At 36.5% G+C, this 27187-nt stretch overlaps 1 protein-coding gene and 1 long non-coding RNA gene across 2 annotated transcripts; one reads left to right on the top strand and one right to left on the bottom strand.

Moving 5' to 3' along the window:
- The first annotated feature begins 362 nt into the window (after positions 1 to 362).
- On the top strand, positions 363 to 5753 carry LOC121731362. The gene is made up of 3 exons (XR_006036218.1): positions 363 to 463; positions 2656 to 2660; positions 5744 to 5753. It is a non-coding gene; the product is annotated as an uncharacterized LOC121731362 (long non-coding RNA).
- A 4065-nt stretch (positions 5754 to 9818) lies between these two features.
- LOC121731154 lies at positions 9819 to 13413 on the bottom strand. The gene is made up of 4 exons (XM_042120509.1): positions 13338 to 13413; positions 11335 to 12927; positions 10024 to 10185; positions 9819 to 9835 (listed from the first exon to the last, which is right to left on the bottom strand). Exons 2-4 carry the CDS (start codon positions 12902 to 12904, stop codon positions 9819 to 9821), a joined length of 1749 nt encoding a protein of 582 aa, XP_041976443.1. The 5' UTR covers positions 12905 to 12927; positions 13338 to 13413.
- Between the last annotated feature and the right edge of the window lie 13774 nt (positions 13414 to 27187).

Below are 27187 nucleotides of genomic sequence, written 5' to 3'. Positions count from 1 at the left end.
TTATCAACACATTAAGTCGAGTATCAAAACTTCCGGAGCGGCTAAGTAGGAGCTTAAATAACTTATAAGCTAATATTAGTTCTAGTTCCAAATACTTGTAACTTTATAAATATAACTAGTTGACGCCCGAAACTCCGTTGCGGAGAAAATCGTTTATCGCCACAGACATAGATCAAGATAGATACCGAATGTCCCTCCATTTGTATGAAAACGTAAAAACGATTGTGACGTACCGATGATAAGAAACGTGTCCATTATCTAGGCCAGCGTTTCTATTCGAATTTCTAAAGCTCAATACGGCACAATTAGGCATTTAGGCATTTTTAAAATTCCGATTGACGTCCGATTCCGATAGCAGACTGAAGAACAGACTTTCGAAAGACGAGCATTGCTCGTCGTTTGGGAACGTGATATCGCACGCGAAGTACACACACATGCGGTATCTATCTTGATCTATGTCTGTGTTTACCGCGCCGTTACCGTAAATTCTTTCGTGATCAAAACTATCATGTCCTTTTCCGGGCCTCAAAATAATATCTTTATACTTTTCGTCAAAATCAGTTCAGCGGTTTGGGCGTGAAGAGGTAACAGACAGTATGACAAACATTCTCATTTATAAGATTAGTGGTTTCACGTTGTATTTTAGTAAATAAAGTTCAATTACGAATATCCTGGAAATGTCACGTAGCGTTGCGATCGCCATAGCAAAATATGAAAATGGGGCAAAAGGGGGCAAACGGTAAGCAATTACCGTCGCCTACATGAAAATGTCCTTTAACAAATCTTAAATAATCTCTACACAACTACAAACACAACTACACAACATTTAAGTAGGTTCAGTAGCTTATGCGAATATGTTACAAACAGACACACTTCAAAATATATAGTAACTATACTGTACTCGGCGAAACATGGCGGTAGCGGTTATTGACTCCCTGTCAAAAACTTGTCATTTTCTATACAAAGCCGCGATTGACAATATCGGTTTATATAGAAAATGACAAGTTTTTGACAGGGAGTCAATGACCGCTACCGTCATGTTTCGCCGAGTACAGTATTATAGATGATGCCTATGATACTATGATCCTATGTCTTTTCTCGAGACTAAAAGTATCTCCATACGAAACTTACAGCAAATTCGGTTCAGTGGTTTAGACGTGAAGAGGATTTGACAAACAGACAGATAGACAGCCATACTTTCACATTTATTGTATTAGTATAGAGGTAAGACGCTCGTATTATAACCTCAATTTACTCGTAATAACTTATTTAGTGTACACGAATGTGATAATCAGTTGATATAACTCATCACAATAAAGCCGATAAACAAACATATCACACGACCGTATCAATAGTTATTACACTGATTGGGTCGGTCTTTTATCTTATAATATAGGATAATATTATGTAGGAGACTATTGTCATGACTTGAATGTCGCTTTTCACTTTGTCCACAGCAATCTCCTAAAGCTCCGTGAGAAGGGAAAATGGAAAAGGAAAAATGATTTGGAAAAAGAAAAATGATTTGGAAAAGGAAAAATGATTTCTCCTCCCGCTACAAGCGCTGAACGCAAGAAATAATAGAAATACGTATTAACCGTTACCGTACATTTTGCTGCAATAAAATCTTGTGCTCTTTCCTGAAGCGGCAGCAAACGACGACACTACTGGTTTGTATGTATTTCTAGGAAATACCCTCCGCAGCTAGCGACACTTTTCATAGAAATTGTGTCGCGAGTCGCGACGAGACGGCGTCTGCTGCTGCTTCATGTCGTCTGCTGCCAAACGGCACCTAATCTCATTGAAAATAATCGTTTTCTATACAAACCGCGACTGACAATGATGTGACAGATGGGGCGATATCGTATTTTGCATACTCGATGTAAACTGAGATTATCATACTAAGAGTTACCAAGAGGTTGTCCGATGAATCTATAATAGTCTGTGTCTTTATAAGAGTTCAATTTTTTTCTTAAGTTAATAAAATACAGTGCGAGCATTTTTCACATAGCTCCTAGACTAGAAAGGTCAATAACCGCTTGTGCCACCTGAAATTATTTTGACTATAGGTACTTTAACTAAGTTACTGTGTCAATTAAAAGTTGATTTATGATTTATCAGAATACGCCGAATTGACCTTTATGTGTACAACACGAACTTAGATCTCCCCTAATTGAAATGTCAAAACTTTCTCTTTTTATCAATTGTATAGAAAATTTCGCATCGCTCCGTCTATATTTAGATTTTATCTTTTAGGCGCTTTTATTATTTTCCAGAGTCTACAATAGTAGGCATTACAGAAATCGAGCGCGAGATGGAACAGCATGGCCATCATCGAAATGGTTGCTTTCTAAAAGAATAGACAAAGACACAGATACAGTTTGGCAAAGAAACTCGGTCAGTTTCGCCCTTTAATTTGACAGTTTTTTATATTTTTCCATAATTTTTACTGTACTCATATTTTATTTAGAGCTTTTCCACACGACGTATTTTCTGCGCACTCACGACGCGCGTTTTTGATGTGCTCATCTTCTGCGCGTTTTGGCAGATATAAAGTTTAAAACGTGTCGGCTTCCTTCCGTTTGCTGAGCGTTCAACTTGCGTTTGTATCGATACAAGCGAGCGTAAAAAAACGTCGTGTGGAAAGGCCCTTAGGGGCTGTTTCACCACTTCCTGATAAGGTGCCGGATAGGCTATCCACGACTAAACTTGACAGAGAGTATGTAGGATCTGGATAGCCTATCCGGCACTTATCAGGAAGTGGTAAAACAGGCCTTTAATCTCCTAGAGTACATACAGTCCAGCGTGGTCCAGCCTAGCTGCTATCATGCTATCAACTTAACGTCTACACGAGCGATCAGTCGTACTTAGACTGAAAAATATGTAACTCGTTAGGATCGAGTAGTTGACGTTTGGTCAACGCGAAATTGAGCTTGATTCGAGTTGTTGGTGTACTCCACATAACGAGTTGAGCTAAGCCCGGCCGCACATCATCCGAATTTCTGATCAGAAAAATTCGGACGCCTCGCCCCATTTTGACACGTCAGAATTCTGATAGAATGCGGGCAGCGGGGTCCACAACAAAATATATTATGAACAGAGTGCGTTCCAGCCATGTTCCAGTTCCAGTTCCAAATTTTTCTGATCACAAATAATAATGTGCGGCCGGGCTAAATCAAAATCCTCCCAAAGAAACTCGATAGTTGATTGTGTATGGAGTAAAGGATGATTGTTAAAGATGATGCTGGTGCTGATGTATCAATGTAATTCATCTTTGTAGCGTTGTAAAATAGAGTAAGCGGAGCTCCTTTCTAGAGGTGTATGTCTATTTACACAACTTGAGTTTTCCCTCATACATTTTTCCGTTGTCCCATTTCCCACAACTATACACTTTTTATAAATTTCCGGATAATACAAAGTTTAACAAAGGAACATCAGTTATTACTTCAGTCCGAAATGAACTCTTTTGCGAGTTTTATTCAAATAAAGTTATATTTTTTCATTTATGTTTGGTATTCTTTTAACACGTCTTTTTGATATTTTTAGTTTATTCGTGCTTTACTTATCATTAAGTTTACTATTGTTATGAATGCAAAACCTTGTCTGTCTCTTCAGTGAGGGATTTTGAATAGAAATTGGGAGAAGGATACTTTGAGCCCCGGTAAGCTCTAAGCCCGGGAAGGAACGTAGAAAAGTAGAAAAAAAATATACCCAAGCGATCACCGAAATTCTGAGGGAACGAATTTGCTAGCAATATCTACAGTCCAGACCACGACCAAACCAAAAAAAATCCATACAAATGACACACTATAATTATGCGACTTCCGGCTTGCGTCATGGCTTGGACTATAGTAATAGGATAATATTACTGCAATGTGGCAACACTAATAGATAGTTTTTTTATGAAATAAGGGGGCAAACGAGCAAACGGGTCACCTAATGGAAAGCAACTTCCGTCGCCCATGGACACTCGCAGCATCAGAAGAGCTGCAGGTGCGTTGCCGGCCTTTTAAGAGGAAATAGGGTAATAGGGGAGGTTAGGGAAGGGAATAGGGTAGGGGATTGGGCCTCCGGTAAACTCACTCACTCGGCGAAACACAGCGCAAGCGCTGTTTCTCGCCGGTTTTCTGTGAGAACATGGTATTTTTCCAGTCGAGCCGGCCCATTCGTGCCGAAGCATGGCTCTTCTCCACGTATATAGTAAACAAAAAGTTTGTTCGACGCGTTTGAAAACGTGTCATTATTCTCATATGACGAGTGCAACTTGTCGGATTTTGGTCGGATTATTTACTGTATATGCCAATAGCGCCCTCTGTTCTGACCTATGCGTAATATTCCTAAATCCCTATTCACTAGGTCACCGGTGATTTGTTTGTTTTGATTCGCAGAGTTCTTGGATTATATGGGGCTTAGGGTTTGTTTCGTGGTTTTACGGCGTTCGTAAATCGTGATATATTGGAGCCCGCTGTAACCGCACATTTTTCACAAAATACTCATCACAAACAGCTACGATCTAGATGTGTCTTTACTAATTTATATATAGGCTGAAATGTTGTACTGTGTGCCTGCAACTTCTTGCGTGCAAAAGGTACTCGAACTATAAATTTTACCACCTTTAGTGTACACTCGAACTATAAATTTTACCACCTTTAGTGGGAGGTAATACGTTTAGTTTCTTATCAATCTGATTCATCAATCTGTGATTGACGCCAGACTGATGACCGAAAAATACACAATAAATAAATATCAGTCCATCAATCCGTGGGTTAGACGTTCAGTTTCGCGTCAATCTTCACCAGATTGATGGATCAGATTGATGAACTGAACTTGTAGCCTTCGACTTAGAACCCTGTGTTTCTGCGTTGTGCTCAATATTTGTGTCAAATATCAAAGAATGAAATAGAAGTAATTTAACACTTTCACAGTCCACCATATTATAAAAGCAAAATCTAGTCCCTCGAGTCCACTCCAATATTCATTGTCAAATATTTATTTATAACGGATTATTATAAGGATTATTATTGTATTAAGTAATTTTTATATGCTTTTTTTCATTATTTTTTCTCTAGAATTCAGTGCCAATGCATCCTTTTGGATACATGGACTCCACGGTAACCACGTTTTCGTATCCGTTTGGATACCTTGGTGAAACTGTTAAAAAATAAATATAAATTAAATAAATAAAAGGTATATATACCTTTTTAAATGACTGATGAGACTTTAGAATATGTCAGCTTTGATCAAAATCGGTTTATCCATTCAGTAGCTACGATGTTATGGACAAACTAACAGACACGACCTACTAACAACACCCTTCTTTAAGCAAAGTCAGTTAAAATGGAGAAGGCAATAATATGTTTCATAAATTAAGCGCACAAAATTTTACGGCAATAAAGAATTAAAACTTTAACTGTGTAGCTTATAACTTAGCAAGTTATATTAGGTACCGTTTGATCACAATATAATTGTTTACAGTAGAGTAACTCCGCCTCACCTATTGCTATTAAAGCTAAGTTGCTCAACACAGGGACAGCGACATGATACTACATAAGGTGTAAAAAAAATTACAGATATTTTGTGTATAATAATATTATGATCTGCTGCTTAATTAAAGAAGTTTAGGCACCAAAATATTGTTTGCATTAGAAAAAAATCTTCCTTGAGGTGAGCTTGAGAGTCAGAGTGAGATTTTAGCTTTGAGAACGACAATAATTTTTCTGCCTAAACGTATTTATGTAAGCAGTAAATAATATACAGGATGTAGCAAAACAAATTGATGATACTTTAGGGTTTGTATATGAGTTTATTGTAAAAGTAGGGACGCTTAAACTAGCAGTTAAAAGTAAGTCTTTCGTTGCTGCTACTTTCACTGTGAACTATATACAAACTACAAGGAAACAATAACACATACACATCTGAGAGAGACATTACATTCTGTATATTAAATAGGTATAATGATATAATATTATTATTTTTAACCCCCGACAAAAAAGAGGGGTGTTATAAGTTTGACGTGTCTGTCTGTCGGTCTGTCTGTCTGTCTCTCTGTCTGTCTGTGGCATCGTAGCATCCAAACGGGTGGACCGATTTTAATCCAATTTTTTTTGTTTGAAAGCTGACTTGATTGAGAGTGTTCTTAGCTATAGTTCATCATCATCAGCCTGCTCCGTGCTGAAAAATCGCGGTTCATCTGGTTCGTGAAGGGCCGATTAGCAACTTGCAGTCGTTTGGTGGGCTTTATGGCATTCTAGGTCGTGACATTCATGAATATTTACACATTAATGGAAAGTTGACCTGTTGCTGCAGCATCACCTGGTAATCAATAGGATACCCAACTCCTCACCAACTTAGAGCAATGGTTTCGTGTTTGGGCTCATTTTAATTGCGACAACTAGTAAGACGTAGATAACTAATAAATTCTTTCATGCTGCTGCTGCAGCTTCACCTGGATTCTATAGGAGCCGAGCTCCATATGACGCGTGACGGCCTCATCCAAAAGGACATTCCTATATGGTATTTATTAGGATATAATATGATCCTGTTGATAGGAATTATTCTGCACTATAACCAATACAAGTTTAAAAAGCATGAAATAAAATTAAATTAAGAAATTTAAAAAAAAAACCCCGCCAAACAACTTTAAAAAGTAATGAAATAATATATTTTACTGACTTTCAGTTTAAATAATTCCTAAGTGTAAAGTGATATTTTAGTCCATAATTGTTGTCAAGGTGTGTCGGGGGACCGCTAATGTAGATGTTTGATTTCACAAAACATTATAGTATCGAGACAATCAGTGACATGGCGATACAAAATGCAAAAGACACTGTTGGCGGTCCCCCGACACACCGTGACAACAATTATGGACTAAAATATCACTTTACACTTAGGAATTATTTAAACTTAAAGCCAGTAAAATATATTATTTCATTACTTTTTAAAGTTGTTTGGCGGGGGTTTTTTTAAATTTCTTAATTTAATTTTATTTCATGCTTTTTAAACTTGTATTGGTATTTTTTCTTACTCTCTAAATTTACAATCTGCAAGCAAGCTAAACTAAGTGTGCCTGATTTCGTCGGTCTAGTGTGACCAGTCTACTGGTATATATATTTATATTGTGGTATAAGCTTTAAGATTTTGCGTTTCATTAAAACTTTTCTATTGTGATGTATGAGGATTTTAAAACTTTATTTCAACAGGTAATAACTTAAGTGTTTATGTCGAAGGCTAATTCAATTAATTCCTCGAAAACAGTTTTTATTTTAGTTTAGTTTTTTATTTTAGTTTACAAAAAATGTAAGGCGAAATAGAAGACTTAACTCTATGTTTGGATTTATAAATTACTAGCTGACCCGGCAAACGTTGTTTTGCCATGTATTTCGCCCATAATTTTATTGAAGTGACTAAATAAGTATGGCGCCATGGCAACGTCTATCGCTGTTGGGGACGATGGTGGCTCAATTAGGACAACGTGAAAGAATAACCAACATTTTATTACCATTTAACATAAAAGTACATTAAAGTTATCTAGCACAGTTATCTAGAACTTTTTGACAGCTCCGGAGAAGTGCCGAGAAAAAAAAGGCGGCAAGCCAGTGACAGTTGTCAAAATATCCCGCGCTCCGTTCTTCTTCTTCTTCGACATACCCCCGGGCGTTGAAAATTTAATTTTCAACCCTCAACAACTGGGCAGTGGACATATCTTGCTAAAGGCTCGACGGATGATTCCAGCAGAGGTACGGATGTCGGCCACTCGAGCAACGCCGTCAGATCCAGGGAATATTGCGACGATTCGGCCCAAACGCCACTTAAGTGGGGGTAAATTATCGTCTTTAACAACGACCAGAGTGTCGAGTTTGAGTTCCTTCTGATTAAGACGCCATTTTGTTCTAGTTTGGAGCTCAGACACGTACTCTTTACTCCATCTCGCCCAAAAGTGTTGACGGAGCTGCTGAATATGGTGAAACCGCGACAAATAGTCCTTATTATCAATTTCTGTCTGCGGCAAACCGGTTAAAGGGCGTCCAATTAAAAAATGTCCCGGCGTCAAAGGTGTGCAGTCTGATGGGTCGGATGATAGGGGGGTCAGCGGCCTTGAGTTTAATATGGCTTCGATCTGTGTTAGCAGGCTATACAATTGCTCGTAAGTTAAATGACAATTGCCCAATACTCTTAGCAAGTGAAATTTGGTTGACTTCACGCCCGCCTCCCAGAGACCGCCAAAATGAGGAGTATACGGTGGAATGAAATGGAACGAAACGCCTTCGTTTGCCAGACTCTCACCCAATGAATTGCAATTAGATTTTAAAAATTTTGAAATATCGTTAAAAGCACCGACAAACGACTTTCCGTTATCTGAATAAATATTAAGAGGCTTTCCTCTCCGCGATATAAATCTATTCAGTGCTAATAAAAAGCATTTACTCGTCAAATCCCCCACTAGTTCCAGGTGGATAGCTTTAGTAGCGAAACATACAAAAATCGCTATGTACACCTTAACTAGCCTGCATCCACGACCCTGACGACTGGCAGATATGATAGGACCTGCGTAATCAAGGCCTACATTCTCAAAAGGAAAACCGCTTGTAATGCGATGTCGCGGGAGATTGCCCATGATAGGAGTAGCAACCTCACCTTTCATACGGCAGCATCGCACACACTTATGATAGCAGGCTTTCGCCAAATTGCGACCTCCTATAGGCCAATAAGTTTCTCTAATGGTAGCGAGCAATAATTGTGGACCTGCATGAAGTAGTCTTTTATGTTCTGACTCAAACAACAACCTAGTAAAAACGTGAGTGGACTGTAATAGTATAGGGTGTTTTTTATCATATGAAAAATCAGAATTATTTAGACGGCCCCCAACTCGCATTAAGTTATCATTATCTAAATAAACATTAAATTTAACTAAGGGACTCTTTTTAGGTAAATCCTTCTTAAGTAGAAGTAGTTTATACTCAGGAAAAGACTCCCTTTGACACGTCTTAATTATTAATTGCAAGGAAGTCGTCACTTCCTGATTACTTAAGAAGGTTGATAGACTTGCTTGCCCTCTGCAACGACTAATAAATCTCAAAACATAGGCGATAGAACGCAATAGACGAGTATAATTTGAAAACCGACTAAAATCAATTAAACCTTCATTAATGTTACTATCTAGAACAACACACAACGATAGATCAGGTTTAGTTTCCGGTAAGTCATTTTTTATGATATATTTAGGTTGAGAAGGCAGAATTATTGGTTCCTGTTTTAAATAGTCTGGGCCTGTCCACCATAGATCAGAAATCCGGAGGGAATTTATATCCAAGCCACGAGAGATGAGATCTCCTGGGTTGTCTTTTGTCGGAACGTGGAACCATTGACAATTTCCGGTTCTTTCTAAAATTTCAGCCACGCGATTCCGCACAAAAGGTTGAAGCTTGGAAGGAAAAACTTGCAACCAACTCAACACTATGGTGGAATCAGTCCAAAAATATGTGCTATTTACCTTACATCGAATTGAATTAAATACCTTCTCGTAAAGACGAGCTCCAGTAAGAGCTCCGCATAATTCCAACCTCGGAATCGTCGTTGGTTTGATTGGAGCTACTCGACTCTTGGCTGCTAACAAACGAATCGTAACGTTATTGTTATTATTGACGGTACGGACATAAACGCACGCACCATACGCGCGCTCCGAAGCGTCGGAAAAGACATGTAATTCAAACCTTTTATACGACTTACAAACAACCATACGAGGTACTTTAATTTCATTTAATAATGGAAGTTCCTTTAGAATAGTCTTCCAGTGTTTCAGAATGTCTGCACTAAGAGGCTCATCCCATGAAAGTTTCTGCAACCACAGACTTTGTAATAACATTTTCATAACTATCACAGCAGGTGCTAACAGACCTAAAGGGTCAAAGATTTTTGCGATGACTGATAGTAAGTCTCGCTTAGTATTGCCATTCGGAAAATCCAATTTTGTGGGAAAGTAAATTTCATCATCATCAGCATTCCAACCGAGACCTAATAGCTTACTTGGCTCATGAGACCCAAGACTCAAATCAAGTGGTGTGCATGAACTTGAAGGCACTAAACGAGGGTCATTAGACTTCCATTTTCGCAGAGTCATCCCAGCTGACGCGAGCTCCTTCGTCACTTTCAGCCGAATATTTACAGCATCATCAAAATCATTACTTCCTGTAAGCAAGTCATCAACATAGAAATCATGTATAATAATCTCTGAAACTTTAGGATCACTACAATCAATACCAATCTGCTTCAAACATCGAGTTGCTAGGAAAGGGGCACTGGTGGTGCCATAAGTGACAGTGTTGAGCTGAAAAACCTTTATTGACTCGGATGGATCGTCTCGCCAGAGTATTTGCTGCAAATACCTATCATCTGGATGTACAACCAGCTGGCGGTACATCTTCTCTACATCAGCTGATAAGATGTACTTATGTTGCCTAAACCGGAGTAAAATAGACATTAAGTCATCCTGAACGGTCGGTCCGATCATTTGAATTTCATTAAAAGAAATACCTGATGATGTAGGAGAACTGGCATTAAACACTACCCTTAATTTTGTTGTAGTGCTACCTTCTCTTAAAACCCCATGGTGAGGTATGAAATATGCTTTATTAACTTCAGGGTGTTGACATTCAGACATATGAGAAAGTGATTTATATTCTGACATAAATTCATAATACATTTTCTTTAAGTTAGGATTGTTATTTAACCGACGCTCTAAACTAATCAGGCATTGTGTAGCCCGCTGCATCGATTTTCCTAAAATATCAGAATTTTGCTTTAAAGGAATGCGAACACAGAAACGTCCATCATCTAAACGGAATGTGTTCTTAACAAAATGTTCCTCGCATAACTTCTCTTCGGGAGAATATTGTGAAGACTGCAAGTTGACTTCATCTAATTGCCAAAATCTACTTAAATCAAATTCACTCTTATCAGACTCCACATAAGTGTCAGATATATTTGAAAAGTTACACCTGAGGTTGTTGCCAAAAAAAACAAAATGACTTTTGGATATTATAGGTCCTGAAATGACCCAACCTAATTTGGTTTCAAAAAGGACAGGCTTTTTATCACCTAATTTTAAGTTCCTTGATCCCATTAAATCCCAAAAGATATCAGCGCCTAGTAAAATATCAACTTCACCTGGCTTATAAAATAAAGGATCAGCTAAACAAATATCCGATGGTATTTTAAGATACCTAATGTCAACTTCATGATTTGGCAAACAACTAGTAATTGATGGTAAGATGAAACAATTAATGTCAGATGCAAAACTATTATCCATAGATTTCATGCTAACCCGACACATCTTACTTATGTGAGAAGACACATTATTAACACCAAGAACGTTTTTATTAATTTGACAAGTTTTTAAATTTAACTTTTGAGAAAGCCTCTGTGTAATTAAACATGATGTGCTACCGCTATCTAATACCGCGCGAACAATATGTTCACGATTATTGGCATCAAATAATTTAATTAATGCAGTTGACAATAATACATCATCATGTTGCTTAACATCACATGAAGGAGAAAGCTTAACAGACAATGTCAAATTTTTATCATTTGAACCACTAGATTTAGTGGGTGGTTGCGCCGCTGATGATGATGAAACACTGACAGGTAAGTGACCTCTCTCATTGTGAGTGTTACTACCTTTAAAATCATCTAAATGCACAAGTGTATTGTGCCGGCGCTTACAAAATTTACAGCCTTGCTTTTTGCAACGGTTTGCAAAATGGCCTGGATGAAAACAATTGTAGCAGACTTTGTAACCAGCTAACAATTTTAAACGAGCTTCATTACTCAAGCCAAGAAAATTAGAACAGTTTGATAAACTGTGATCACCTTTACAGTTCGGACAACATACTTTGTTCACTGACTCTGAATGGGTATTATTTTGTACTGACACCATAGATTTAAATTTAGAACCTTGCCTACCAGTGGTTGAATGATTATTACGTGATAATTCTAATGTTTCAATTAAGTCAGCTCTGTTGCGAATGAAATCAATAAACTTGTCAAATGTTACTGCGACCTTCTTGTCAATGCGACCCTTATATTGTTCCCACTCTCTATAAGTTTTATTATCTAATTTTTGAGTGACAATAAATATAAGCAGAGTATCCCACTGCTTGACAGGCTCGCCTAATGACTCTAAGGCGCGAATGTTTTTATTTAACAGGTCAATTAGTCGCTTCAATACAGTTGATGACTCTTTAGTAATGTTATCAATATTAAACAAAGCTGAAATATGATTTTGAATAAGCAAATGTTTGTTATCATATCTCTCACATAATAACTTCCAAGCAACTGAATAATTAGTAGCAGAAAAATCAATAGACTGAATGACTACAGATGCCGATCCCTCGAGGGAAGCCCGAAGATAATGGAACTTATTTATTTCATCAATATCATTATTTGAATGAATGAGGCTAGTAAATGTGTCACGAAATTCAAGCCAACAGTCATATGTTCCATTAAATTTTGGTAACTGAATAGTGGGGAGCTTAACGAGCTGATGACGAGCACTAGCACTGATACTCCTATAACTGACATCAGCGTCAGCTGTGTCTTTATTGTAATTACTTAAAATATCCTGAGCACTTGCTAGAGCTTGATAATACTGAGACTCAAACTCTGCTCTTACTGTATACTGAGCTTGAACATCATCGACTAAACATTCTAATTGTAATTGTACCTCATCATACTTATCATATAAAGATTCTAATTTACCTATACGTAATTGCAATTCCTTGGCGTCTGTACTAAGCAAAGTTTCTTTCTTACCCAATTCCAAGCAATAATTTATGAAATTAGTTAGTTGTCCTTTATAACTCCCTCTCTTTTTGACCAATTCCTTTATCTCCTCATCTTTGGCCATCCTGGCAGTCGAGTGTGGTCAACCTGGAATTGATACAGTTAACTAGTTAGCTAAAAGCTTAAACAATAATGTATACTATAACAAAGTTGGATATATCTTTCAACAGTAATAATAAGTAAAACTAAGTTCACAAAGCTTAAAACATTACTATTATGACAATTACAACTTACAATAGTTACTTTTGTGTTGACAAGTTGATAATTTACCTAATAACTTAGTTACCTAATAATATTATGTTCTTAAACTAGGTATGAAAGTTTTACAAAACTTACTTGAATACAGTTAGAACATTACTTAGTGCACTTAAAGTGTCCTAGGCACAAAAACAAAGATTAACAATGTAGCAAATTAACCATTAAAAGTTGCCAAAAGTCAAGGTAATGACATACAATAAGTGAAAAAAGTAATTACCTTATGGGCTAAACTTTTATACCTTACGTTCTGCTAACATCAGACATCTTTATACCTAAAACGTTTTCTGTATGAACTATTAAGAGCCGCTGACCCATCTTCATTAAATTTTCATCCGGCTCGAAGGACCATGTTGGGGACGATGGTGGCTCAATTAGGACAACGTGAAAGAATAACCAACATTTTATTACCATTTAACATAAAAGTACATTAAAGTTATCTAGCACAGTTATCTAGAACTTTTTGACAGCTCCGGAGAAGTGCCGAGAAAAAAAAGGCGGCAAGCCAGTGACAGTTGTCAAAATATCCCGCGCTCCGTTCTTCTTCTTCTTCGACAATCGCTATCCCGTCGCACAAACAATGGTCGCCGTCAGTCGAGTTGTAATGATTTACTATTACATATATAATATATTTTAACTTATTATTATGCAGATTGTCTATAGCATGAAATAAGAAGCCTGTTATTTAAAGTGCAATAACCGTGGTAAATATAATCCTAATTTATGTGAATCTAATAGTAACTTTTGTTGGTTGTTTATAGCAATGAATAAATAAATTATATCATCTGTTCCTCTTCACCAATCTGTGGCACAACAATAACTAAAGGCTAAGTTATGTACAGGTGAAGAACAAATGTTGCAGTTGGCATTTGTTTATAAATGCAAGATCCGCAGTGACGCGGCATCTAAAATTACTTCTGTACGTTAACACGGAACAAAGGTACATGACTGCGTATACTGTTTCAATAGGATATATTACTGCAATGTTTTCACGCTAGAGGCAGAACCAGCATAGACAGGAAACAAGTTTTATCCGACATTTTCTGTCAATTTTCCGATATGATTTCCGACACGTTGCACACGTGTTGGATTACTGTATGTGCAAAATAATTCAAGTCAAATAAAAATGTTCTTCATTCTGCGATACATGGCGTTTAAATTGGTATCTAGCATTATAATTTATAACGCTAATACCGATGTGTTGACATTTAGATGAAAATGGATTAAAACGAAGAAAACATAATGCTACGAGGAAATTATATTTTCCATATAAAAAGAAGAACGTGTGTGCCGAGCACACGTGTCAGAAGTGAAACGTCAAGATCGTCGCCTACTCCGTGATGGAATCGCCATGAACGCGCCTAAAGAAGTTTCACTTCAAAACGCTAAAAATAAAAGGTGTAATACCGGGTGCAATTAAACCTTCCTGCCAAATTTTTTCCGAGGCTTAGGTATCGATAGGAGAGTCCATTTAACCAAAAAATTTGGTGTAATTTTTTTATGACATATTTTAATTTTTATCCCATTTAAAACCGTTGCAGAACGGTCACTCGCGGCGGTCGGTATGAGCGGGGTGACGCATTGGGGAGGCGCGCTCGCGGGGGCACGTCACGCGCGGGCGACGCGTCGTGACTCGTGTACATTAATAATTGTAGTGTTTTTTAGGATAACTTTCGGAAACTATTTCTCAACATTTTAGTACCTACTGAGTGATTATGAAAGAAAAAATACGTGTATTTTAAATTTTAACAAGGATCATTATATCAAAATTTGGCAGGAAGGTTTAATTGCACCTTGTATAATTATTGTGAGTCTTGTGGTCTCTACACCTTTCAAAGTGTTTCTCAAACTGTGCTCGCGGAGCCCTGGGGCTTCGCAAAGGCCTTGTAGTTCTCGTAAGCGATACACACATTGTTTTTAGAAATGAAATCAGACAGACTTTTTCAGAGAAAGACAAAACATTATATTTATTGGGAGGGACCGTGAAAATGGACTTCCGAAAGGGATTCCGCCACAAAAAAGTTTGAGAGCCGCTGCTCTACACTTTAGTTGGGCCTGATATAATTATAGTTAGAAAAAAACATTAAATAGGTTATGTAATTGTAGTTAGATAAAACATTAAATAGGTGCAATAGAGTTGGAGTCAGAAGTTTCAATTAAGTACAATCTTTTCACTGCCCGCCTCATCTCGTCTTGTTCATTCTACACGAAAAATATTATCTTGGTATCTAAAATTTGATACTTTTAATATTGTCTATCGTTCAGAAATCGATACCTTTAATAGTTAATAAGTTTAATATTTATACAGACGAACTTCGCATCTAGCTTTTCAACCTCTTGAGATTGGAATAATAAAATAGACAGTAATACATTATTGTTAAATTAGGCCGCTATCAAACGTTCCAAACTTTTTTGTTCCATTATAATCTTGATTTAAATTACTGATGTTTTAAGTTATTACCTTTACAGCGGCAGTTCCCGAGTGCCACACGTATTTTTTTAAATAAGAATTTTAGAAAAGCGAAAGTCTGTTACCTCAGCACGATTAAAATCCCATGTTGATGATGATGACATTCGTTTATCGCGCGGGAACGGTACACGTTTACGGGATAAAAAGTATCATATACAGTGTGTAACAAAACTAAGTGATAATAGTATACGGTGTATATGTGTTCCTTATAGAGAGTTCACTGTGAAAGTAACAGCGCTGAAAGATCAATTTTTGTCACTTTTGTATGGGCAAGTGCCCCAGCGTCACGAGTTTCCCCATACAAAAGTGGAAAAAAATTGGTCTTTCAGCGCTGCTACTTTTACAGTTAACTCTCTACAAGGAACACATACACACCCTAAAGTATTATCACTCAGTTTTGTTACATCTTGTATATTATGCCCTTTCTCGGGACTCAAAGTATCTCTATACCAAATTTCAGGAGAATCGGTCTAGCGCTTTGGGTATGAAGAGGTAATAGACCGACAGACAGATTACTTACGCATTTATTATATTAGTATGTATAGATAGTCTACCTCCGTAAAATAACAACAAATAATAACAAAGTTTGTAAAATCAGTGCCGTGAAAGCTGAAGTGTTAAAACTTTTGTTGGTTAATTAATGTAACCAATTTACCAAATTGTTATTGTTAAACAATACAATATTGTTGACTACACAATAAACAACAAACTCATCCAACTTTTCAGTTATTTCAACGAGAAATACAACCAATAATAAACAGATGGTGTCTTATTAACTCGAGTCACAAAAGTTGGTTTTTGTAGAGGAAATTTTGTTTTTGTAAGAAGGAAGAATCTTTTTCTTTAGATTTCCCAAGAATTTGTGTATAGTAGTTTAAAAATAAAATTAGGGTCTTAAAGGTGGATGACTGCTTAGGTAATAAGTAGTATTATAATTACATAGAAATATAGGACATGGCTAATAGTATCTAATCTAGGAATTTCCACGAGTAAGCAATTGATTTGGAATTATTACTATTAACACGTAGGTTTAAAAACATCGTATAGAATGTAATTTAAGCTCTCTACATCTAATAGTTCTCTATTTAACTTCTTTAGGTTCCCTTTTTTCTTACAAAGTAATATTAGCCACCTATTAGAAATAAAGTGCAGTTAACTTAAATTTAACTAAAGTACTAAACAATACAAAAATATGTTTAAAAAATATATATATTGTGTATGAGCGTCAAATAACTTATATAAAACTTGCTAGATTTATAATTTTAAAGTACGGCATTAAAATTTATACTCGTAGTAAGTATCCCCTTGTTTACGATTTAGAGATAGAGATATTCGTAGCACTAAATATTATGCTTACGGTAAAAAGATCTCATAATAAAACGTAAACTCCATTCATTCGCTATTTATCTGCACATGAAAGCTTACTAAAATAAAAACACTATAAAATAAACTCATATCAATAAGTGTTATTACAATAAATTTATAAACAGGGCGAAAATATTTCTTGTAGCGCCAGTCTGAATCCATCCGTTCTGTCGGCTCGACGCGCGTGATCGCAGAAAGTTTCAGTCGCGGACGGGTTTTGTGAATTGTGTAATAATGGCACGTGAGTAAAAAGTTGTAAACGCTTGTTTATTGGCACACAGATGCTGTAAAATTTAATGGATTTTTTAACGAAAACAAAGAATTACGTTAAAACTTTTTGTGTGTTGAACCTTGAAAGTTTTCTCATCAAATATGAAAATTTTTTGGCGCCTAAGTGGTGAAACAGGCTCTAAATCTTTATTCAAGTAAATCAAGTACGGGGAAAATAGCGAAACAGACAGGGCCTGTTTCACCACTTCCTGATAAAGTGCCGGATAGGCTATCCACAACTTTTCTGACAGATTCTCCATACTCTGTTAAGTTAAGCGATGGATAGCCTATCCAGCACTTATCAGGAAGTGGTGAAACAGGCCCTTAAAATAGAGATTTTATTAGTTTGCTACAACTTGAATAGAAAATGAGACTTTTTAAAATGAGATAGCTAGAATACGAATAAAACCCTTTTCTGCAATTAAAAAAGAAAAGTATACAAACGTACAGAAATAATGATCAAGCAATTAATTAGCGACAAAAGTAGGACTGGGGTTGAAGAGTTAAGCGCTCATCACATTACCTTGATATGTAGGACAATGTGACGTATACAGGATGTAACAAAACTATGTGATAATACTTAAGGGTTTGTATGGGGCCCCTGTATAGAGTTCCCTTTTAGTAGCTGTGAAAGTAGCAGCGCTGAAATAGTCTTCTTTTTCACCTTTGTATGGAAAACTTCATGACGCGGACGAGTTTGCCCATACAAACCACAAAAAATGCTTTTTCAGCGCTGCTACTTTCACAGTAAACTCTATATAACACATAGACACCCTAAAGTACTATCATTTAGTTTTGTTACACCCTGTGTGAGCTTTTCTTAAACCACACCTAACCAGTATTATGTATGACGACGTGTCTAGTTTGCCTGTCCGTGGCATCGTATCTTCCAAACAGATGGACCGATTTCGATCTCATTTTTTGTTTGAAAGCTTGCATGTTCTTTGCAATAGTTCATGATCGTCACCCCGCTCACTGTTGGGTAATTTGGAGTTAATCTATTTTTATCAGGGGGTTTTGTTATGAATTTCAATCTAATATATCAACCGATTTTAATGAAATTTTGTATGTACATTCGTTAGGCCTGAGAATAGGTTTTTATTTACCTTTTATATTGATAATAGAAATAATTTTTATGGAAAACAATACTAGCCGGGTCAGCTATATTAATATTTTGTATCAATGTGCTGAAACTTTTTGAACGAAATATTTAATAAATAAAATATTATGTTATTCCAAATTCGTATTGCAGATACATTTCATCACTCATCAGTATCATTTTTAATATCAGCTATATTGCTCTTCGGGTCATCAAGTGCGTTACATATTTTTGTACACTCAATATTCACGATTACGGCCATAATATTGATAAAAGTCATCAATCTCACTGATTTCGATTTGCCGTGTTATTATGGGGCAGACGGATCGAAAACGATTATCGCCATCATCCGTACTATGGATTAGTACTTACTAATATTATAAATGCGAAAGTGTGTCTGTCTGTTACCTCTTCACGTATAAACCGCTGAACCGATTTTGCTGAAAATTGGTATGGAGATGCTTTGAGTCCCGAGAAAGGACAGAGGCTACTTTTTGTCCCGGATTTTTTTAAAAATGAAATAAGGGGGCAAACGAGCAAACGGGTCACCTGATGGAAAGCAACTTCCGTCGCCCATGGACACTCGCAGCATCAGAAGAGCTGCAAGTGCGTTGCCGGCCTTTTAAGAGGGAATAGGGTAAAACGGGAGGGTAGGGAAGGAAAGGGAATAGTTGAGGGCAGGGAAGGGAATAGGGTAGGGGTTAGGGGATTAGGCCTCCGGTAAACTCACTCACTCGGCGAAACACAGCGCAAGCGCTGTTTCACGCCGGTTTTCTGTGAGAACGTTGTATTTACCGATTTTGCTGAAAATTGGTATGGAGATGCTTTGAGTCCCGAGAAAGGACAAAGGGTACTTTTTGTCCCGAAAAAATGTACGGTTCCCGCGTGATAAACGAGTTTTGGCGCGACGGAGTTGCGGGCGTCATCTAGTTGAATATTATAAACAGAGGAGTCGCAAGGGTGACTAGCTTAGTATACATATTACATAGCCATACTTAGTCATTATTTAGAACTTTGACGAACTCTTAAAAATTTTAGAGGAGATGTCTCGGCAACCCCCAACCCTTTGTTTTTTATATCATGGACGTAGGCTTACGAATATAATATATTTTTGTTAAATTTTTTCTACTTAATAATTTTAATATTTTTAATGAAATACTTTTCTTGACCTCTGGCGACCCCCCAACAGAGGCTACGCGACCCCCTTAAAACAGTACTGCAATTGGGGATCAAAGTTTGTACGTCAGGAATAGTATTTCGCTAATACTAATATTTTATATTAAGCTAATTTCAATAACGCATTGAGTTCTAAAACCTTACTCTTTGTCTTCGATAGTAGGATAAAATACTAAGGGCCTGTTTCACCACTTCCTGATAAGGTGCCGGATAGGCTTATTTGACAGATTCTCCATACTCTATCTGTCAAGTAAGGTGGTGGATAGCCTTATCAGGAAGTGGTGAAACAGGCCCTAAATATTAAATCTTAATGGCGTAGCTTGTACAGGTTTTTTTTTAGTAACGGTAGATTAATAAAAATAAGAGATAAATATTTGACATATTTAAAAAAAAATCATACATAATTTTTCATACAGCTATGAAACCTGAAGGCTAATCTGCCAGATAAGTCGGCTAGTCGTAATTTAGCCGGCTAAGCTAAAAGTCTATATAGCCTAGCTCAGTTGACATTTTCTAAGCGCTTTAAACCTGGAAAAGGTTAATAGAGTTGGTGAAAAATAACAAAAGATATTTCAGAAACAATTTCACTCGTAGCTTTTAAATGTTTTTTTATTATTTGTGTTCGTAGTTTGTGTTATTATTCTTTATTATCGGGATTTCTATGAGATTCCAAATTGTCAAGATATTTATTTTAAGACGATTTCTTGCATTATTGACTGAAGTCTAGACCAGTGGTTCTCAAACTTTTGGTGGCGGATTTTTTTTTTAAAGCCGACGGAACCCCAACATGAAAAATTTATATTATGTATTCATTGTTAGATAAATAATATTTTTATAAAAGCGTAATCAAATTCATAAAAACAGAAATTGGGCCCCTAATGGCAGAGGTGCATTTAATTATTATTACTAGTATTCCTGGTATTATATTATATCTCCCAAATGTTTTGCAGAGTCCAGGGCTCCACGGAGCAGAATTTGAGAATGGCTGGTCTAGACGTTACGAAGAAATCATATATTTTCTCACAAAAAACAGGCTATATCTTGCCCCGTGATCTACTCTACAGGGTGTAACAAAACTAAGTGATAATATTTTAGGATATATATGACGTGTTCCTTATATAGAGTTCACTGTGAAAGTAGCAGCGCTGAAAGACCAATTTTTATGCACTTTTGTATGGGCAAGCGCCCCAGCGTTTATACGAGTTTCCCAAAATTGAAAAAGAAATTGGCCTTTCAGCGCTGCTATTTTCACACGTACACACCCTAAAATAGTATAACTTAGTTTTGTGTGTAGGGTGTTTAGGGTGTACCCTGTATACCTTGATTACCAATATGGGTCAACTTACATAAAACTCGGTCCATCGTCCATAAATCGTGAGATCAGCGCGTTCAAACTTTAACGTAACCTGAGTGCAACGTCCTGAAAAAAAAAACTAAGAACTTACTGTATTTCTGGATGATAAAGTCTAACACTACGATGTACTATCAGAGAAGTTGATTCCTAGGCAGATAGGGGACCTACGTAGGTTGGTCGCGTTACGTCAAACCCAGCCGACAGATCACAATTATTAACATTGAATTGACATGATCCGACCAAAATATGACGTTGGTCTGTCAACTGCCTAGGAATCAATTTCCTCGATGGTACATTGTACATAGCTATCGTCAGCTTTCACTATAACTACATCAAAATCGGTTTATCTAAAACTACAATGTTAAGAGACATTTTAAAAGTGATAACACTATTTCTTTCTAAGGTTAAAATAACTGCAGCTATTCTCCCGTCTATAATAAATCTCACAGTAAGTGGATCCGCTGGATATTCCCGTATCACCCATCTCCAGACATAGGATATGTAACTACTAACAAGCAGTCAAGCACGTGCCAAGTTTGTACATAGTCATTGCATTCGATAATTTCGAAATTAGAAATAATTATGAATGAAAAACAACAACCCCCGATTCTAAGAATAATAACAAAGGCCGGCAACCCACCTGCAGCTCTTCTGATGTTGCGAGTGTCCATGGGCGACGGTAGTTGCTTTCCATCAGTGACCCGTTTGCTCGTGTGCCCCCTTATTTTATAAAATAAATAAATAATAAAACTATTTATTATTCGTAGCCCCGATTTAAAAAAATTAAGAAGATAAATCCAAAGTTTTCACTGAGCGGGCTGATGATAATGAACTATAGCCAAGAACAATAATGTTAGCTTTCATTGTAATTCGTTTGCATGTTTCGATATCACAGACAGACTCACACACAGACAGACAGACACGTCAAACTTATGCCACCCCTCTTTTTGTCGGGGGTTAAAATAATTTTCATGATTTTTTAATGCAAATAAATAATATAAAAAATACTTGTATTACCATTTTTTTATAAAATAAGGGTTGACCCTTATTTTATAAAAAAGAGTAACCTGGACCCGGGCAAACAGGTCACCACAACACAGGAAAGCAACTACCGTCGCCCATGGACACTCGCAATATCAGAAGAGCTGCAGGTACGTTGCCGGCCTTTTAAGAGGTTACGCTCTCTTCTTTAAGGTTCGCAGAACGTATAGGTCCGGAAATACTGCTGATGACAGTTCGTTCCAGAGTTATCAACATTATATTTTGTATCACATCGTCTCACTTGTCTCGCCAGAGGTACAACGCCCATATGGTGAAACATAATTTGTTCTCAAAGTAGATAAAATATGTTTGAGAACCCCTGATTTATTTAAATAGCGGCGCGGTCGCGTTGTCATTTACATAAAATTGCTTGTGGCCCTTGCAGTGTGGCCGCGCATTTGTCCAAATATTTTATTTCGGTCAAAATTAACAAGAAATAAAAATAAGTTGAGACATTAAGATTCGACAAAATAAGATTACTAACATAATCTTCAATGAACTATCTCCTTATTAACTCTCCTTAACAATTCCTTAATAGTACCTTTTTCATAAATCAGAATTCTCCTAAGCCCCAACCACTTCTGTACACAATCTTCATTATTTTGAAGTCGGTACCAGCTAAGAATCGTGAGTTCTATGACAAAATATTTTTTATTTTTTGGACTGGTACCAACTTCAAGATTATGGAGACTGTGCGCAGAAACAGCTGAGGGTTAGAAGAATTCTGAAATGGGCACTGGGCAGTATTAAAGAGCAAGAACTATTAAATACTTTTTAGTTCATTGAAGAATAAGTAATGTTATTGTTTCAAAGATTCAAAGATATATCCTTGTAGTTTTATAATAGAGATCCTTGTACGACTGTAGTGCTGTCACGGCTAACAGATTAACTCATACATAGAGAAGTAGGCAGGTAATATGTTTCCCGGGTTACTGTGAATGGTCTGTTGCATATCTCGTAGTTGATTGCAAATTCATTTCAAAATGCAATCAGGAAATATAGAGCCATTAGTTTTGAAAAATCGTATTTATCAATTACTACTTAGTCTCATTAGATAATAATTATGGTAATTGCGTATAACCGTTAATTTCTCCATTAATATAAAACGAAGTAGAATTTTAACAGGACACTGTTAACAATTCTACCTATATATTGTCGGATATCAAAGTATATATATGCCAATTGCCAACAAATAAAAATCTATTTAGAAATTTTAACCTAAGTAGGTAACAGACAAAAAGACACACAGCACACTTTCAAAATCTTTTACTAGAACTGCAGACGACTTAAATCCGTACACTTAATAGTTAATACAAAAAATATATATTAAGTATGTAAAAAAACAACAAGCACAAAATACAAATTGACTATTAAGAATGTAATTTCCCAGCCCGTGCACCACCAGACTTGGCTCGTTCGGAGTTCAGATAATAGTTACAAACACTCGAAACTCAATTTACAAATTAACATGACAATTAGGGTAACGTCTGGATCTCTGGACAATGTTTTGGGAGCTTAAGACAGTTTAGGGTCAAACTGGATGGAGACAATCAGAGATAACCAAGAGGATTATTTTAAGAGGTTTCTTGAGGAAAATCGTCTTGGCTTTTGGATCAAATTAAGCATATTATGTTTAAAAGCAAATGTATTAGAGATGTTTTTAATTCGGCCGAGGTGGGGTTGATTTTCAATTTGGTTGCAAGTTTTATTTGGACCGTGCAGGCTGACAGTCGATTCGGATGACTCTCTTGTAAAAGTCGGCCCTGCAACAGTCCTTCCCTGGTTGTGTCGGTCGAGAGTCCTCTTATGTACTCAATACACACTTTCGCATTATAAAATATAACATGGGAATATCTCATACTCCACCCACCTTTTTTCTGATTAATGTATTTGCGGGTCGCAAGACAGATTTAGCTTGTCTCTCGGGCACCCATGAGATCATATCAAAGGGTTTTCGTGGTTGGTTACCACTGTTGATCCAGGCGACACCGGAGTTGCAGTGGTGGGTATATGTGGAGAGGCAATTGCCCGATATAAAGTTGCTCATTGTAAAATGACTACTGCCTGGCTGGCCAAACAATGAAATCAGTCACCATCACCAAGACCGGTGTGGGAGACACTATGTATTTACAATAAGTTAGTGGGTATCCTGCATAAGCACCGTATGTGTAGAAACATAAAGAGATTTTATTCAAATTACGTTTCATATAAATAGAGTCACGATACTGCCCAAAATTGCTCGCAAAATCCTGCAGTTTAGTAGTTGAGACAACTGCAAAAAAAAAAAACAAATCTTTCCTATTTATATCATTCCTACATTTTTCTGTTTTTGTTTTGCATACAAAAGTTTCGTATAAAGGATTTAAGGGGATACACCAGGGGCTAGAGAAATGAAAAAAAAAGTACGTGTAATAGCTATAGCTGTCTCCCTTACCTCAAGCCTATACCGCAGAACGCGATAGAGACAACTGCAGAAAATCAACGATTCGTTGTCCCCTGATGGCTGATTCCTTCTCCAAAACTTAACCGATTTAAGTACTTTTTTCACTAAAGATTAAAGAAAGGATTGAGCTGTGTTCCTATGTTTTACTTTTTTTTGTAAAATCTAGCCAAATCTGTTTTCTGGATGTTTGAACACAGCGGAAAATCTTGCCGTTTTTTTGGTTTTTGAACGTTCATATCTTATTTAATAATTAAATTATGAAAAAAAAGAAAACATAGGGACATTGTATTAGTGGCCGTAGATATTCAGGAAAAAAGTTATAACTCTACTAGCATTATCCAGGGAGGAAACAGGGGACAGCGTTTGTATGGAAGAAAGGGCGGTGTGGACTCCTCTTAAAGCTTGCCTGTTGTATTTCCGTCGTTGTTTACTTTTGAAAGCTCTTATTGAAGTTCCGAAGCTCATTTCGAAGTTCTTTGGAATTCCAACGCTCAATATTTAATTTAAAACAGCTGGGTGGCTGAAAAAATATAGTAAGACACTTAATTTTATTACATAGTTCTATAAGACTTCTATTTAGAAATCGGTTAAACCATCCAGAATATCATACATAATATGATTTGCCTATTTCATAGTAAATATTGTAATTGCAAGAAGCAAGAAATACATGCCATAAACGATATTTTGCTTTACATTAAGAGCCCATATGATCCTAACTTGACTACATACTTTAACCTAGATTTCAAAATCTGTAAGGTCTAGAAAACTGATTTTTTGACAGAAGTAACTTCAGTTCATAAAGATTAAATGCTCAATACGAAAACACGATTACTCAAAAAATGCTCGATAGTTTATTTTTTACAAAAAACCTTGTTTTAGACACATTTTTGCTTGGATCTTCGAAGTTTGCTGTCTTTTCTTTAATATTTTTTAATATCTAAAAAGGTATTGATAAAACCTAAATTTGCTCAAAACGCTTTTTTCATAATCATTATAGTTCGTCTTTTATTCAAGTAAAACTAAATCGGCGATGATTCCGCGCCGTCCTTTTTCATCTGGCATATGAAAGACGGGCGTGAGTGTAAAGAGAGCAGGACGATGTTTGATTTTTAGAGTCAGGTGAGCTCTTAATAATGAAAGTTTATTCGCAAGTTTGGATAACTTGCGAATAAACAAAAGTAAGTGATAATACTTTAGGGTATGTATGTGAATAATAGTATATTATTGTGTTTATTGCTGCGCTGCCACTTTCACGGTAAACTCTATATAGGAACACATACACACCCTAAAGTATTATTATCACTTAGTTTTGATACACCTTGTAGACTAATTTGAACATGAGTTTACAAAGTGTTGATTCACTACTAGCTTGACTATGAGAGAGCAGTGTGTATATCCCTAACAGTTATTCGTGTAACCCGTTTTTAAGCCAGTCTCTAAAAGTCGCGCTCTTTCAAAGTTTCAAAACCATACAGCCTAACCCAAATTTGCGCTTAAAATTTTTCTTTCAGCTTCAAACCCTTTTTACATGCGTTTGTTTCTTATATAGGTACATGTTGTATCGTTTTGTATATTTTTTAATGTTGGCTATTCATACTTGCATACCTAATATATTTAATATTATTATAAATGCGAATGTGGGTCTGTCTATCTGTCTGTCTGTTACCTCTTCACGCCCAAACCGCTGAACCGATGGGTTGTTGAAATTTCATATGGGGATACTTTGAGCCCCGGGAAAGGACATAGAGTACTTTTTATCCCGGAAAAATGAACTGTTCCCGCGCCGAATGAATTTTTTTACTTTTATATTTACTTTTTTTTTTTTACTTATAAAGGAGTGAGCACACTGAGACGGGCCGTGCCGGGGCTCAGCGTGCCGGGGCTCATCGCAAAAATCCGTCTCCATACAATTTGTATGGAAGCGGATGCGCGTATCGCAAACTGTGTCGGGGCGCAGCGGATTTCCGCTTCCATACAAATTGTATATAGGCGGATTTTTGCGATGAGCCCCGGCACGCTGAGCCCCGGCACGGTCCGTCTCAGTGTGCTCACTCCTTAAGTAATCATTTTGCATGTTGCAGTATATAAATATTAAGTATGTATAATATTCAGCCTGGCTTGTACTTCACATAAACAGTTAAGTATTTGTGGTGTCTTTGAAAAGGTGTCTGTTCTGTTGCTAAGCAAGTACTGAAAACATATGAAACGAGGCACAAATTGAAATATCATAAAATTAAAATACTTAATATCATGAGAATTTTTTTATATAAACTGAATATCCTCCTATATGGAAGTCGGTTAAAAAGGCGTGATGCCCAAATGACATTTCAATTTTGTTTTCTTTAAACCGACATTGAGAACTATTGTTAGTAACAATAGCATTAGCAATAAAATTTAATTGTTAATTCCCATTAGCAAAAATTAAATTAACCGTACTTGCTAAAAATACGATTGCTAATATTATAACGTCGCGCTGTTGCGCACTATTGTACTTGCTATATTTTACTCGATGTGAAATAATATGCCACGATTTTAGCAAATAGCAAAAGCAGCTTGCTATGATATAAAAATTAACATGTTATTGAAATAAAAAATTGCATTATTTTCTATTACTACGATGTGCGATCACGTTGTTATCTACTGCATACTATATATTATATAACATTTGATAGTAGTGTACATCAATTTATCCATTGAATGAACATTGTAAAAGGGAGCGATTGATTCCGCGTTTTCACAAAATGTCGTCTATAGAAGTGAGTTTAAATTCTGACAGTGAATAGTTTTGTAACGAACGTTTCACTTTATTGAAGCATTACACAATGAAATCTATTTTGGTTTGTAGCTTTTTATGAACGTTGTTTTGGTTTCAGA

Source organism: Aricia agestis, chromosome 10, assembly GCF_905147365.1.
Source record: "Aricia agestis chromosome 10, ilAriAges1.1, whole genome shotgun sequence".
Taxonomy (NCBI): Eukaryota; Metazoa; Arthropoda; class Insecta; order Lepidoptera; family Lycaenidae; genus Aricia; species Aricia agestis.
The sequence above is the reverse complement of the archived record's forward strand: the minus strand, read 5'-3'. Positions and strand labels throughout refer to the sequence as shown.